This window comes from Carassius carassius, chromosome 42, assembly GCF_963082965.1.
Source record: "Carassius carassius chromosome 42, fCarCar2.1, whole genome shotgun sequence".
Classification (NCBI taxonomy): Eukaryota; Metazoa; Chordata; class Actinopteri; order Cypriniformes; family Cyprinidae; genus Carassius; species Carassius carassius.
Genome location: NC_081796.1, coordinates 19,249,914 through 19,267,674, shown reverse-complemented (window position 1 = coordinate 19,267,674; position 17,761 = coordinate 19,249,914). Strand labels below are relative to the sequence as shown.

General features: G+C 37.5%; 1 protein-coding gene across 1 annotated transcript; it reads right to left on the bottom strand.

Moving 5' to 3' along the window:
• Positions 1–3,502: 3,502 nt before the first annotated feature.
• On the bottom strand, positions 3,503–17,692 carry mtmr6 (myotubularin related protein 6). Its single transcript, XM_059534844.1, has 14 exons — positions 17,515–17,692; positions 14,266–14,385; positions 12,622–12,784; positions 12,250–12,407; positions 11,051–11,179; positions 10,539–10,673; positions 10,309–10,441; positions 10,111–10,220; positions 9,059–9,184; positions 8,929–8,978; positions 8,648–8,848; positions 8,440–8,574; positions 8,220–8,346; positions 3,503–4,086 (listed from the first exon to the last, which is right to left on the bottom strand). The coding sequence occupies exons 1-14, from the start codon at positions 17,536–17,538 to the stop codon at positions 3,766–3,768; spliced, it is 1,932 nt and encodes a 643-aa protein (XP_059390827.1). The 5' UTR covers positions 17,539–17,692; the 3' UTR covers positions 3,503–3,765.
• Positions 17,693–17,761: the final 69 nt, after the last annotated feature.

The following is a 17,761-nucleotide window of genomic DNA, read 5'->3' as shown; positions in this document are numbered from 1 at the left end:
AGCTTAATAAAATTAATTCTTAATTCTATTAGTATATGTAGAAATATTAAACTAAATTAATAAATGTTGTTAAACTATTGTTAGTTACTGACACTTAATGTACTCCCTAATGTTAACCAATTTGCTACTTAATATAAATATACATACTATTACTCCCAAAAAAATTCTGTGACTTATTTACGATTCTATTACGATTCTTATTCTGTTAGCATTTTCAATTCTAACAAATCACAGGCCTAGAACACAAATCACGAAATGTATATTTACATTAACAGCAATTTTACATACAGCAACTCTGAAACAAAGACATCAGTGCTAAATAATGATAGTTTAACATACTCATTTATTTGAGCCTCTTCACTTATTTTTAAGAATCCTGAAAAACCCACCCACCCCTATCTGTATATAGGCCTCCTCTTCCACCTCACTGGCATGAAACAATGTCTACATTCACACAATGTACAGGGGGGCCAGAACCTGCCATATGTGTATGTGTGAAAGTAAGCTACCGTGCAGCCATTTCAACGAGGCCAAGACTTCTTGGCCTCAGATTCAGCTTTGGTTCCAGGTCTGCAGCACTGGACCGAAACTCCCCACCTGTGTTTGCCATTTCTGTCAGCAGTCCCTGAGGCATGGCGGATGGAATGTGCCACCACACCCATTGTTTCTTCGGGTCAGTTTGGGTCTGTATACTTGTTCTTCGCTCTCTGGGACAAGGGAGGCTTGAGGGTACATGGAGAATAATTAACCAAAACCACATTAGTGAAGTTAAGAGACCAACAGGAAGAAACAGTAAGTAAGAAATAAAGAAAGAAAGAAAGAAAGAAAGAATGAAAGAAATCTTAACGACTTCAGTTTGCATAGGTTTTTTGGGTTTCACCTCGGTGAACAAACAGTGCTTACATCATCCACCCCTAGAGTGACATCCCTGTTGCTGCCAAGGACAAAACTCTCCTGAGAAACAAACTAGGACATCTGGACAAAATAGAGCTGGTCTGTTTGCTAATATGGGTGTGTTGCCCAGACTTTAAAATGCTGCTCCCCCCCCCCATTATCTGCAGCTGAAAAGGACAAAGGTGTGTGCAGATTCTTCAAAGCACAGCACAGCTCTTATTGTGGAGTTTATCAAGGCCAGACTAGATCAGGGACAAAAGACAAATCTTCCCATGAACTGGGACATAATGCAGTTGGCACTCAAATAGAAGACAAAAAGTGCTATAAATCATCTTAGCCTGAAACTGTTTTTAACCATCCCACAGAAAATATTGACATATGCAATTGAAAAAGAGATTGTTCAAACTTTGTTGTTGTGTCATATGTATCCACATCATCATCTGAAACCACAGCTGTTTGTTGTGCTAATAGGTAGATGGAGAAGTTTAATCACTGTGAGATGGAGTCAGACGGGCACAAATATGTACCAGGGTAAATTGTAAAAATACTTTAGCTACCATTAGGTTTGGAAATTCAGAACAGGTTTCTTTTTAAATACTTAAATCAAATGATTTTCATGTTTGGTATCACTGATAGTTATCGAAATGAATCAAGAACTTCTGTGTTGTGTACTTAACACAATTAAATCGCTGTAGAGATTGACCCATTTGTCCAATCATAACCAATTAATGGAATTATTTGAAATTAGAAGTTAAAAAACTACCAAAAATGTTTTATATTCAGTAACAATATCCTTATTAGTAGCCTATATTAAGATTGATATTTCCTGTACATAATGTTTTGTTTACTATGGAAGCCCATTATTACTTAAAAAAAAAAAAGTTAAGTAATAGGCTACATCACACACACACACACACACACACACACACACACACACACAAATAAACATAGGAAATTCCCGAGGAAACCATAAACGTTGCAAAATATGTCACGGTACATTTTTATAAAGCCCCTCTCACTCACCAGGATTCCTTCATAACTGTATTAAGAGCTGAGCGGCTTTAGCGTCTTATTAATACAGTCTGACCCGTGGATGTATTTCACGCGTTCCGTCACCGGTGCTCAGATTTGCAAAACAAACCCGGCTTACGGAGTCACGTGACACAGCTTTACATCCCATTGTGACCTCTGGTAGAGGTAAATTCTTTAATAAAGCTTACAATAATTACCAGAGTGGTAAGAAATGTAGACGGATATAGAAAGCTTTTATGTCACAAAACATTTAAAACGAACATGAAAATGGATATTGTGTGAGGAAATCAAAGGAAGTGACCAAATTTGTTTACTGGAGACAGTTTTGTTCCATAATAGTCTGAATTGATCAAGAATCAAATACAGGTCCATAAACACAGACTTAGACAGTGCCTATTAGAAAAATTTGTGGTTATGTAATCCCTTGGGTAATTTGGATGAACCTGTGCTTATTATGTGGACACATTTCACTTATTCATCAGAAAACACTTCACCACTGTTATTTGCTGTATTGATTTTTTTTTCAATTGACTAATCAAATCAAGTTCAATGTTATGCCTGTTTGGATTAAAGACAAAAGACTTGAGTGTACACACATTTCACACGCATGCTGGCTCTTGTGTTTATGTCTTCACAGGCATGCAGCAGATCATCTAGGGCTACGTTTGCAGGGATTAGTTCTAATTCCCATTTCGCCTAGTGATCCTATTCCAGTCAGTAATACAGTCCCGAGGGTTTGGGTTTAATAATCACTTTTAGGACGTGCTTACAAATGCAAGATGGATGACAGACGAGAACTTACATCTGGAAATGTGGTAAGATACAGACAGCCTCTCACCATAATGAGATGATTCTCCACAGAAAGAAGCAAGTGGCCCTCAGTGGACTACATATGAAAAAATATAAGACTTTTGTAATAACCTTAAATTTAGTACTGTATGCCAAATTCACACTCTGTTCTAAATATAATCTCAGATTAGAATGATCTCCTAAATCAAAGTATGTTGAAAATCAGTCTAGACAGATAACCATCATTTTAAAATATATTTAAATAGTAAACACATTTTAATAATTTTTGAAAACATTACTGTATTTGTGATCAAATAAATGCAGCCTTGGTGAGAATAAAAGACAGGTTGTGTTTTTTGGCAATCACATATTTTGTATGTGACAATGACAGATTGCTTTAAATGATCAATTCAGAGTAGTACCTGTTTTTTTTTTTTTGTTACCCGTGATTTATTGTTAGCTCATAAAATAACCTGTAAATAAACATGACCTTTCACCTGCTCTATGACATCACATTAACCTTTTGGGTTCCTAACTGTTCCCCCATAATCGAACAGACTGCACATAGGACACTTGTGTGTAGGGCATCTCTGCAGTCATCCTTCATTCTGGACAGCATCAGTCTTTTCACCCTTCAAGATAACAGGAAGTGACATCGAATAAATTACGTTTTGAGCCAGAACACCTAAAAAAAAATGAGGATTTGATTCAGTAAGTCCATCAGCTCTTTGTTTAATCATTTCTTTTTAGTGCTATTGATATTATTTCAAAAAAATGAACAAACAAAAACAAAAAACAAGCTTTTATTAAACAGTTGATGACAGAAATAACATTTGAATTGACAGATATGTTGTACATGAGTGCATTGGCATCACGTACAGGAAACAACTGCGCACATGGGCGCATTCACACACACACACACACACACACACACACACACACACACACACAAACATACTTCATCTTTCTTACATCAGCATATACGTTTTTTTTTTTCTCTAGTCCCACTAGATTCATTAAATTTCCAAAATCAAATGTTCTGATTTGTCCTTAGCAGGTCATTCTGGCCACTCCAAACTCCAAGGTGACCACGGCCGGCTCATTCTTGGAGCCGAACGATCCTGTCAGCTCTCCGTAACCATTCTGCGTGGCACTGCTACCCTCTACAGTCCGTTCTCCGCCAGTACCTGCCGGAGCATCTTCCCTGGCCTCCTCTCCGAACACCTCCTCATCTTCCTCCTGCTGCACTTCCTTCCGACTGAGAAGAGGAGCTCCCAGGATAAGAGACTGAGGTCGGGAAGGGAGACTGCGCTCTCTTGGAGGTGTCTGGGGCTTTAGAGGAGACATACTCACACCAAACGTCTGGAGCTTCTGTATAAATGCACAGACACAGAAGAGCATGTGTCATTTTAGATGAATGCAATGAAAAGTGGAAGAATACTTCATAGACCTGAAAACATGTTTATCACAAAAGCAAAATGAGTCACTGACAAATGCAAACACAGCTTCAATGATTTTTGTAATGATATAATATCATCATTAAATTAAAAAGTACAACATACAATAATATTACTATTATTAGTAGTAAGATTAATACATTGGTTGTGTGTTTTTAAATCACCAGACAATATAAAAACTGTAAAATTATTGCCACCGTTATCATTAAAAAAAATTAAATATTATTTATATTATAATTTATATTGTGATCTATATGTGTGTATATATGTAATATTAAACAGGAACACTATATATTTTTTTTTAGCAATAGCCAAAAAAACATTGTATGGATCAAAATTATCAATTTTTCTTTTATGCCAAAACTCATTAGGTTATTAAGTAAAGATCATGTTCCATGAAGATATTTAGTAAATTTCCTACCATAAATATATCAAAACTTAATTTTGGATTAGTAATATGCATTGCTAAGAACTTCTTTTGGACAACTTTAAAGGCGTTTTTCTCAGTATTAGATTTTTTTGCTCGCTCAGATTCCAGATTTTCAAATACTTGTATCTCGGCCAAATATTGTCCGGTCCTAATAAACCATAAAACAATGGAAAGCCTATTTAGTCATGTTATGATGATGTATAAATCTCAATTTCGAAAAACTGACACTTAAGACTATTTTTGTGGTCCAGGGTCACACGCACACACACACACACACACACTCAAACACAATATATATATATATATATATATATATATGACTGTTTTTTATTATTATTACTATTATAAGAATAAGGAAGGCACTGGTGGACACAGAACTCCAGAAAGCATGCATGGGCTGTCAATGTTACAGTCTGTTTGAACAAACAGAGCAAACTGTACTTCAGTCCTTCATAGCCTCATTTTGTTAGTGCAACATCTCCTGATCCCTCAGGGGAAACTTAGTGGTATTGTAACACACACATCTGTAACCACAAACCACAAACAATCTGGATTTTATGTTTCTAAACGAAACATGGCTTGAAGACAGCTGCAATGCAACAGTCCTTAATGAAGCAGCCCCTCCTAACTTCACTTACATGAGTGTCTGCAGGACTGTTAGGAGAGGTGGGGGTGTAGCTGCTATATTTAAAGATGTCTATCAATGCAAGCAAGTGTCATTTGGTCAGTACTTGTCTTTTGAATATCTAGGGATTGTGCTGAAAGGTGCTCCACGCATTCTCTTTATTATTATTTACAGGCCTCCAAAATACTCTCCAGCCTTTGTTGAAGAGGTCACAGAAATGTTATCAATGATTTCCTCAGAGTTTGACTGTTTTGCTATTGCAGGGGATTTTAATATTCACATAGATAATTCAGAAAACAAAACTACAAAAGAAATGTTAACGGTTCTAAACTCTTTTGACTTGACTCAGCATGTGCATGGACCCACACACAAAGGTGGACACACTCTAGACTTAATCATCAGTAGGGGTCTAAACATTTCATCCATTGTTATTAAGGACATAGCACTATCTGATCACTTCTGTATTTTCTTTGATATTTTGATGTCTGCTACAACTGAATCTAGATCGGTCTCTGTCAGAAGGAGATGCATTAACGAGAACACAAGTGTACTATTTATGGAGGCTATATCTTTAACACCAAGCATTTCTGCAGACTCTGTTGATACTCTCCTTGATTCATTCAACTCAAAAGTTAAGAATCTTATTGATGATATTGCTCCAATAATAATCAGAAAGAAAACAAACAGACAGAAATCAGTTTGGAGAAGATCAACAACAGTTCAGACTATGAAAAGACAATGCAGAAAAGCAGAGCGGATGTGGAGGAAGACAAAACATGAAATTCACTATAGCATCTACAAAGACAGCCTTCATGCTTTTAATGTGAAACTAGCCACAGCTAGACAGAATTTCTTCTCAAACCTTATAAACAGTAACTTAAATAACACTCGTACTCTTTTTGCCACTGTTGAGAGACTGACAAACCCCCCAAGTCAGATTCCCAGTGAAATGCTCTCAGACAGCAAATGCAATGAGTTTGCATCCTTCTTTTCTGAGAAGATCATCAATATCAGGAAGGCGATTAGCACATCCTCAAGTAATGCAGAGGTCAGACAGATTAGGCCACAATATAAAAAAGATACTATGTCGATTTTTGAAGCAATTGATAGCAAAATTCTGGAAGACATAGTGCAGCACCTAAAATCGTCAACCTGCTATCTTGACACACTTCCCACATCTTTTTTCAAAAATGTGTTTAACTGCTTAGAAGCAGATCTTTTAGAAGTGGTGAACGCCTCACTTCTTTCTGGGACATTTCCAAACTCCTTAAAAAATGCAGTTGTTAAGCCCCTCCTGAAAAAGAGCAATCTTGATAACACCATTTTGAGCAATTTTAGACCAATATCTAATCTTCCTTTTATAGGTAAAATTATAGAAAAGGTAGTTTTTAATCAGCTGAACAAATACTTACACTCAAATGGATACCTGGACAATTTTCAATCTGGTTTTCGACCGCATCACAGCACAGAGACAGCACTCATTAAGATAATAAATGATATTCGCTTAAATTGTGACTCTGGCAAAATATCGGTGCTGGTATTGCTAGATCTCAGTGCTGCGTTTGACACTGTCGATCATAACATACTACTAGAGAGACTGGAAAACTTGGTCGGGCTTTCTGGGATGGTACTCAAATGGTTCAGGTCATACTTAGAAGGGAGAGGTTATTATGTGAGTCTAGGAGAGCATAGGTCTAAGTGGACGTCCATGACATGCGGAGTCCCACAAGGGTCAATTCTTGCACCGCTCTTGTTTAGCCTGTATATGCTTCCCCTAAGTCAAATAATGAGAAAGAACCAAATTGCCTATCACAGCTATGCTGATGATACCCAGATTTACCTAGCCTTATCTCCAAATGACTACAGCCCAACTGACTCCCTCTGCCAATGCATTGATGAAATTAATAGTTGGATGTGCCAGAACTTTCTTCAGTTAAACAAGGAAAAAACTGAAGTCATTGCATTTGGAAACAAAGATGAAGTGTTCAAGGTGAATGCATACCTTAACTCTAGGGGTCAAACAACTAAAAATCAAGTCAGGAATCTTGGTGTGATTCTGGAGACAGACCTTAGTTTCAGTAGTCATGTCAAAGCAGTAACTAAATGAGCATACTATCATTTAAAAAACATTGCAAGAATTAGATCTTTTGTTTCCAGCCAAGACTTGGAGAAACTTGTTCATGCCTTCATCACCAGCTGGGTGGACTATTGTAATGGGCTCCTCACCGGCCTTCCCAAAAAGACCATTAGACAGCTGCAGCTCATCCAGAACGCTGCTGCCAGGATTCTGACTAGAACCAGAAAATATGAGCATATCACACCAGTCCTCAGGTCCTTACACTGGCTTCCAGTTACATTTAGGATTGATTTTAAAGTACTTTTACTCGTATATAAGTCACTAAATGACCTAGGACCGAAATATATTGCAGATATGCTCACTGAATATAAACCTAACAGAGCACTCAGATCATTAGGATCGAGTCAGTTAGAAATACCAAGGGTTCACACAAAACAAGGGGAGTCCTCCTTTAGTTACTATGCCGCCCGCAGTTGGAATCAGCTTCCAGAAGAGATCAGATGTGCTAAAACACTGGTCACATTTAAATCTAGACTTAAAACTCATCTGTTTAGCTGTGCATTTATTGAATGAGCACTGTGCAATGTCCGAACTGATTGCAATATATATTTTCACAGTTTTTTTTTATTTAATTGTATGTAAAATCATTTTCTTACTGTTTTAAATTCATTTTAAATAAGTACAGTTTTAATAATTTTAAAAGTTTTAAAATTGCTTGTTTTATTCTTGTTATTATTTTTCTTCATTACTATTTTACTTTCTTTTATGTAAAGCACTTTGAATTACCATTGTGTACGAAATGTGCTATATAAATAAACTTGCCTTGCCTTGCCTTGTAACTAATTTTTTTTCATGGGAAATGAGCATTCAAGGCTTAATTTTTATCCAATAACCAAATTCCTGTGGTGGACTCACAGTCTTCAGGGCTTGCACTGTGCCCTCAAGCTCTCGGTTGCTTTCTTTCAAGGTGAGGATGTGTTTGAGAATGGACTGCCGAGGGTGCATGGAACGGTCATACTGATGGTACATGTTTCTCCAGAACCTGCAAAACAAAACGGTTATTGATTAAACCATTGCAGAGTCTACTAAACAAAGGAGGAGTCATTTATAAACAGAAGAGGTCAGTCAGCTGTACTTGAAGTGGTAGGCTTGGGTAGACGGTTCCAAGACCGGGTGTGATTCTGCAAAGCTTGGGCTGTACACAGGGTTCAAGTAGTTCTGCTTTTCACTCAGAAGGTGAGCCCATAATGAATATGTCCTCTCCTTCAACCTGTAATGGTATACAAATGAAGTAAGGGGTTTGAGATGATTGAAGGAAGCGAATGCATGTTAGTTTTACTCACTGAAGGTCCTCTCTCTGCCGTTGGCTGTTGCCCAGGAAGTTGCCAAACTGACAGGAATGGACATGCTCGTGGATCTGAATGAGGAACCACTCACTGAACTCGAAAGCCTGAGGAAACTGTTCAGTCAGCTGCCATACACACTCCAGGAACTGTGTGAAGATGGGTGACACCTCTTTTGGGTCAGGGTCCAACTGATCACACCTGCGGGGAAAAAGGCGTCAAGGTTATTCCAGACTTTTTAAGCATGTAGAGTCAAGAACTAAACAGTGAAGGATGCTAACCTGTCTGAAAACTTATGTCCAAAAGAGATCCAATCTTTTTCAATAAGTACCTGATTACAATAAGAAGATATATTAGATGGTGGAAAAATATAAACAACAATGTCAGCTTGAACAGATGAAAGGCTCTTACCATGAAACCTTTAATGGTGCGATAGTACGGATCCATCAGCAGAGAGCCCAGAGCACAGACCTGAGCCGTCCGATCCCATCCATCAGAGCAGTGCACTAGGACACTAGCGCCCTCAACAGTCACAGCCTGGTATTACAAAAACATTTATAAGAAAAGGTAATTTTAGTTAACTATAAAAAAAACTAAAAAACTTTAGTTACTTGAAATAAAATACATTTTAACTGTAATATATAAATATATAATTTCAAACACACAATTTTTGTTTAACTTGATGTACTAAAACTAATACTGAAATAAATCATAGATTAATAATAATTTATTAGTAAACTGATAAAAATGAAAAACAAAATTACTAAAATTAAAATGAAAGAAGTAAAGATTAAAATAATTAAATATATTAATAAAAACTATAATTGGTACATAAATAATCCTAAAATAACACTGATGAGAAATCTGTTGAATTCAGTGTTGTTACTGTTACAAAACTAATCATACAATATTTTTAGTAACTGAAATAAATATGAAATCACATAATATATAAATATTAGATGCAAAACCTAAGCTTAAAAACTAAAAATTAAAAAAAATTATAATAATAATTAGGAATGATGTCTTGGCCACAAACTGAAGTAAGTTTGGGTAATAAAGCAGGGTTATTCAAATCTTGCCTTGGAGGCCAGTGCACTGCAGAGTTTAGCTCCAACCCTGATCAAACCCACCTACCTGTGATTTTCTAAAGATCCCAAAAACATTGATTAACAGGCTTGGGTGTGTTTGATCAGGGTAGGAGCTAAACTCTGCAGTGCACTGGCCTCCAGGGCAAGATTTGAATAACCCTGTACTAAAGTGACTAAAACTGATAAAAAATATATATATATATAACTAATAAAAATTTTAATTACTAAAATGTAAGCCAAAAATAAAACGAAAACAAATTTTTTTTTTAATTAAATGCTAATTCAAAATATTAAAAAAATACTACAAAAACATAAATAATACTAAAATAATACGGGATACTGAATAATCAGGGGCATCAGGGACTGGAGTTTTACCTTGGCAAGGAATATAGCAGCATCCATGATGGCTTTGATATGACGCAACCATCCGCTGTTTTCCAGTCCAACCAGGTAATCAGTCATGGAAAGTGAGCGCGTTCCCATCACTAGGAGAGACACAAATAACAAAGATGTTGACAGTTTAAAAAATGAAATGAGAATGAACCAAATTCTCATAAGTCGACAATCTCAGACCTTCCAGAAGCTTCTGTAAACTTCCTCTCATCACATGGATGTTCTCGATGCCCACAAACTGGAAGCGGATATTAGGGTAGTTGTCTTCATTCTCATAACCTTTCCCTGCCGCACGATTCGCCAGTGCATTCAACTACACACAAACAGTGCTTAAGGAACCTGTTATGATTTCCAAACTGACTTGAAGAACACACAAAAAAAAAAAAAAAAAACCCTTCATGATGTTCTACCTTAGGCCGCGTGTCCATCACATATATATATCGGCTATTGTGATTGGCCTTGCTGATGGCCTGAAGCATGTGTTCGTCTTCTAAACAGCGAGCGCTGAAGCCAGAGAGAGGCTGACTGCATCGACACACCGCCGCCTGGAGACATGACACAAACAAATATAAACGCTTACCACCCTGAAGTAAGCTACATTATAAAAGCAGAGTAAATCAGGAACGACAGACTTAACAAGACCAATGCAGATGCTGGGAGGAAGCCGCTGGCATACAGCCATGATTTGCCAGTAAAACTACTGTTTAACATAATCGGCCTCTGTGTGTTGACAAGCCATTACCTGTTTACAATCCCTCTCCATTTATCTAACACTGCACAGAAGAAACAACTAACGGCCATTACTGTGTCAACAGACATCTGCACATAAAACAGTTTGAATGAACGCTAAAGTTTAACAAAGGGCCTAAATCCTTCATATCTTTCTTTTCTTATTGGTATAGATGGATTAAAGCATTCTTACCTTCTTCTCCTGGTAGAAGTATGTTAGGACAGGAAAGCGACCTTTGCTTCTGAACTTGGAGCTTCCGACTATGATGGGTTTACTGGCCGTAATGGGTACGTATAAGTCTCTTGGATATGTCTCACACACCTAAGCACACAATTTAGAGTCAGGCACATTAACAATAAACTAAAGAAAACAAAAATTTCTCTTTTATATATATATTTAGTTGAAGTATTTTATATTAAACTTATATATTTAATTTTAAAAGAACCTTTCTAAATGTCACTGATGTTTTTTCTCAAATTATTAGATTTTATGGTAGATTGTCATCTAATATTTATATTTTATTATAAAATATGAAATCAAAAATATTTTAAAGAAACAAGAGCCCAGCATATATAAGAACAGTATTCTTTTAGTAATCATTTAAACATAATATATAGTGTTTGTTCATAATTATTTTATTACGATTTTGAAGAATGTAAAATATGAAATCTAAAATATTTATTTTACTTGTTTAACAGTTTTGGTCACTGTGTATTGCTATATTAAAAATTAAATTAAATTTATGCATTTAGCAGACGCTTTTGTCCAAAGCGACTTACAGTGCATTCAGGCTATCAATTTTTACCTATCATGTGTTCCCGGGGAATCGAACCCCCAACCTTGCGCTTCATAGTGCAATGCTCTACCACTTGAGCTACAGGAACACTATATGATATAGAGCTAGCTTGTGTGCAATGCCTAAAATAAAGCATCACATATTATTAATCTCAGTATCTAAAATGTTTTCTTTCCTTAAAAAAAGATTTGTGCAGGTGCAGGTTTTCTGCAGGTTACAAATAGGTGATGACTCAAGGCCTTTCAGTATTATGAACGAACGACTGAATCATTCACTCAAACAATTTGTTAACAATCAGAGTCATTTACAATCAAAGTATATCAGATTCATTCACAAATAAAACACCACTAGCACATATAGTAAATACCTGGCCTGGCACTTGCTTATCTGACTGAAACCTGAAACCTAGTTTTATTCCAACAGCATTATTCTAATACTAGTCTCGAGGGACATTATACTCTATTTTAGGTTGCCTGTCAGCCTCATAAGACCTGATTTTAGGTAACACACATCCTGAACTAGAATCAACTTTGCTGGATCAATGAAAGAGAAGATTACTTTGAACATATTTGACAAAATCTCCCTCCCATCATACCTTGTACTCCCTGTTAACATCCGTCAATTGCCACTGATCACATGGCACTCCCATCCGTTCAAACTCAGCTGCGAGGTCTATGAGTTGCCAGCCCTCCTCTCTCTGTTGGTCATTCTGCTTTGGGTTGTAGGAGAACGCGTACAGCTCATCGTAGGACACTGATGCATGGAATAAACAAGTTAATAAACTTTACAAAACGTGAAAATGAAAGTCAAAGTATTCAGGCGACCATCTGGAGTTGGTACTGATGCTCACAAGTCCAGCCAACAACGCATGACCACAATATCCCTTGTTCAATCACAGAACAGAGGGTGGCCAAGACTTTTGCAGTCTATTTATTCTTGATGAAGGCAGACATGTGAGTTTACCCACCTGGTCTCAGCAGCTTGAGCAGAGAGCTGTAGATGTCATGGCAGTCACGCTCTCGCGGAATCACAAAGTGGACAAGCCGGAAATTCCGGCACTGAATGAGGAGCGGGCAGCCACTGGTTGTGAGGGACAGCTTCTCCACGGAGGCAATGTGGTGATGAAGGATCTGAACACACAAACACATAAATACAAAACTCAACTGATATTCTTTTCAACTTAAAAGTACTTACAAGTACGTAAAGGCTCGACATCATCAGTTCTCTCTGTCTGAACAAGTGATCGTGTGTGTGTCTGGAGCTTCTGGTGCCCATTTGTACATAAACACCACTGATCCTCAAAAAACTACTCTTAAACACGCTTCTTTGGTGAGCATCCGTTAGAAAACACTGGCTGTACATCAGTGAGCCTCCAATTAAATCATTAAAGTGTAAAACAAATGTTTTTGAAGATTAACTTTAAGTGAGCGTTAGATGATGGAAATAGCTATTTAAATATAAAAATAGGGAAACAGGCATGCGTAATTAAATATTGATCAATACTGATAAATTAAACCGTTTTATAGTTCACTGTTTTCCTAAATATATTTCCTGCCACAATGACTAGTCAGACTGGTCTACGTCGAGCATGTTTTTTTTTTTTTAGACATGTTGAATGTCTTGTTTTTTCTTCCTTCCTCGTCTTGTGTTTCTCTATCTTTAAGAGGAATATAATGTGCAAGAACATGATACACTAATACACACACATACACAATTACCATATTCAAATCAACTGCACAGCACTTTTGGAAGGTCAGATTATGGGGTATTATTAAAATGCGCATGTATCTGCATTTCCATTTGCATCGTGACTCCGTGTGTTGTTGTTATTGCTCACTGAAGTGTGTACGTAATGCATAATGCATAGGGAACAGAAGGCAGTTCTGCAGGCAGACATAGAGTCGTTTTGTGTGAGCCAGTCCCGAGAGCGAAGAAGTTACACCTGAGGGTGCAGAATTGATTTCAGTTGTGTTCCAGACTCCAACCAGCCAGCTAGTTTTTAGAAAGTAAATCAATTGATCACTTTTGATCAATTTAATGAGCAAGTGTCCTCCCTGAATAAAAAAAAAAAAAAAAAAGAATAGAAAGAAACTTACTGTACTTTATCGGCCACCAGGCAAAAATAAGAAGTTCGATCAATTAGAGAATGAAAAGCTTAATACCATTAAAACCTCTCAAGTTTATATATAGTGATACACTTTGTTGGTTAGTGTCAGTCAGCATATTGACCTCCGATCTGCTTCCTGTGTGGAGAAGATGGTGAGATAAAGTTAACCGTCGCCATACACTCAATGGAGCGATGAGTGGACTCTAAAGGTGGCAGATCACGTCTTGAGCTAAGACGGTCATTGGTATTCATGTCCTCTCCTGGCCTCCCCTACACTCTCGTATTCACTTGGTCTCGAGGGCAAGCACAGCTGACAGGTTTCCACAGCAACAATGCATTCTGCCAACGTGAGGAACTAGTAACCTCATTCCCATGATCTAATTCACTAGAATCCGGTAAACAAAAAGGATGGTGCTGTCCAAGCTGCCCTGTCGGTCACACAGAAAAATTCTTTATCACGTCATGACAGATCATTTAGAGGGCGTTAGGAGGGGCTTTTCATACCCAAATCTCCTGGGCACTGGTTGAATTACTCTCCACGAAAATCAGATGTGTAGCCGTTAGATGGAGGGTTCCTGTGACGGACTTGTTGCTGAAGCGATCTAGCAGCTTCACTTGTTCTACCTGTGTAGGAAAGCACAAGTTACATGTTTTTTAAAATGTATTAAGATTAAATATATATTCTACCTTGTAAATATGAACCTAACCATGAGCAATCCAAAATAAACGGACTTTCACTGGCAAGACCTACTCGTGTTTTTTCACATTTTCTGCACGTATTTTAAGGGAAAACCTGAGGAATTTATTTCAACGTGGCAAAAATTTGTTAAATGAAGCTGCACTTTTATTTGGAGCTGCAAGTATAATCACATATTTAAAAATATATCATAAACAAACAAAAAAATGTGGGGGAATTTGTGTTCATGGGTGTCGCATACATAAACCGAGGCATTTTTTAGCTGATATGGCACAACAGACTCCTACAGTTAAATGGCTTTGTATTACATTAACTGAAATCACATTAAATGGTAGTGCATGTCATATTAGCCTACATCACATCGCTAATGCTATCCTACCACATATTTTGTACACTTAAGAAGGAAAAGATGATTAGAGGGTCAGTTTAGTGGGAAACTACAACAGAGACACCAAACACAGACATCAATAGACATTCATTCATGTTATCTGAAACTACTGTAAATTACAAATAGATCTGCCTCGGTTTCCCAGCAACTGGCCTGCAGCTAAGCAACACACTTCCTGTGACTGCAATAAAATCAACAGACAGCGGAAATCAAACAGTGAGTATGATTTTTAAAAAGACACAAATTCAGGTATTAAAAAAAGGAAAAGTCAGATACAGTCTATATATCAGTATATATACCATTAACTATATATATATATATATATATATATATATATATATATGTGTGTGTGTGTGTGTGTGTGTGTGTGTGTGTGTGTGTGTGTGTATTATATTATTTCTAAATAATATTATATAAATGTAATTTATTTATACAATATTTATACTAATATATATATGTATGTATATATATGTATGTATATATATATACAGGTCCTTCTCAAAAATTTAGAATATTGTGATAAAGTTCATTATTTTCCATAATGTAATGATACAAATTAAACTTTCATATATTTTAGATTCATTGCACACCAACTGAAATATTTCAGGTCTTTTATTGTTTTAATACTGATGATTTTGGCATACAGCTCATGAAAACCCAAAATTCCTATCTCAAAAAATTAGCATATCATGAAAAGGTTCTCTAAACAAGCTATTAAACTAATCATCTGAATCAACTAATTAACTCTAAACACCTGCAAAAGATTCCTGAGGCTTTTAAAAACTCCCAGCCTGGTTCATTACTCAAAACCGCAATCATGGGTAAGACTGCCGACCTGACTGCTGTCCAGAAGGCCATCATTGACACCCTCAAGCGAGAGGGTAAGACACAGAAAGAAATTTCAGAACGAATAGGCTGTTCCCAGAGTGCTGTATCAAGGCACCTCAGTGGGAAGTCTGTGGGAAGGAAAAAGTGTGGCAAAAAACGCTGCACAACGAGAAGAGGTGACCGGACCCTGAGGAAGATTGTGGAGAAGGACCGATTCCAGACCTTGGGGGACCTGCGGAAGCAGTGGACTGAGTCTGGAGTAGAAACATCCAGAGCCACCGTGCACAGGCATGTGCAGGAAATGGGCTACAGGTGCCGCATTTCCCAGGTCAAGCCACTTTTGAACCAGAAACAGCGGCAGAAGCGCCTGACCTGGGCTACAGAGAAGCAGCACTGGACTTTTGGACAAATTTTGCATGTCATTCGGAAATCAAGGTGCCAGAGTCTGGAGGAAGACTGGGGAGAAGGAAATGACAAAATACCTGAAGTCCAGTGTCAAGTACCCACAGTCAGTGATGGTCTGGGGTGCCGTGTCAGCTGCTGGTGTTGGTCCACTGTGTTTTATCAAGGGCAGCGTCAATGCAGCTAGCTATCAGGAGATTTTGGAGCACTTCATGCTTCTATCTGCTGAAAAGCTTTATGGAGATGAAGATTTCGTTTTTCAGCACGACCTGGCACCTGCTCAAAGTGCCAAAACCACTGGTAAATGGTTTACTGACCATGGTATTACTGTGCTCAATTGGCCTGCCAACTCTCCTGACCTGAACCCCATAGAGAATCTGTGGGATATTGTGAAGAGAAAGTTGAGAGATGCAAGACCCAACACTCTGGATGAGCTTAAGGCCACTATCAAAGCATCCTGGGCCTCCATAACACCTCAGCAGTGCCACAGGCTGATTGCCTCCATGCCACGCCGCATTGAAGCAGTCATTTCTGCAAAAGGATTCCCGACCAAGTATTGAGTGCATAGCTGAACATAATTATTTGAAGGTTGACTTTTTTTGTATTAAAAACACTTTTCTTTTATTGGTCGGATGAAATATGCTAATTTTTTGAGACAGGCATTTTGGGTTTTCATGAGCTGTATGCCAAAATCATCAGTATTAAAACAATAAAAGACCTGAAATATTTCAGTTGGTGTGCAATGAATCTAAAATATATGAAAGTTTAATTTTTATCATTACATTATGGAAAATAATGAACTTTATCACAATATGCTATTTTTTTGAGAAGGACCTGTATATATATATATATATAGGGTTGTTGTTTTTTTTTTAAGACCCACTTGAGTGTCTTTATGGGGCTCGGACCCCTGGCTGGAAACCCTGACATGAAGATAATGAGATGATGAAAACAGAAAAAGATAAAGCTTAGTATCCTCCAGTTACTGTAACAATGAATCGCTCCATGATGTCACAAGAAATAAGACCATTTACAGTATAATTTCAGAAGTTGGGCAGTTCTGAGAGCCTTATTCATTACATCACTGCTCTAAAGTCTTCAGACAACATAAAAATGCAGAATCAGCCTCCAAGGCCCGAAGCTTTCAGGACAGACCAGTTCTGCACAGATTTTGAAATCTGTCAATATGGCCACAAAGGCAGAAATTCCAAATACTGATCACCGGGACTAGATTAAAGTACATTCGGCTCATATACAAGGCCAGAAGATATTACGTTAGATGAACATAAACAATGCTAAGAGCCCAATCTATATGGTTACACCACGTCATGTGTTAAGATTTATAGATGCATACATTAAATTGCATTTAACAAGTGTTTGTGACTTTGTGACACAGCAGGGCAAATCTCGCCGAATCCTACTATTTAGTCAATTGTACCTTTGGTGTGCGGATGTGCTCCATGAGGTCTCTGTTTTAGAGTGGTCAGCACAAGGAACGGACGACAATATCCTAAACAGATGCGTTCATACATCGGATGAATTAGTGAGGGAAAAAATCCGCCTCCGTTTGAAGCCAAGTTCAAAACATCTCCTCTACTAGCAGCTAACAGTTTCTGCTGCTCAGTGCTCAGTGCTCTACTCAGCATTTCCTACTTGGGGCGTGTCTGTGTGAAAAACAGACCGGT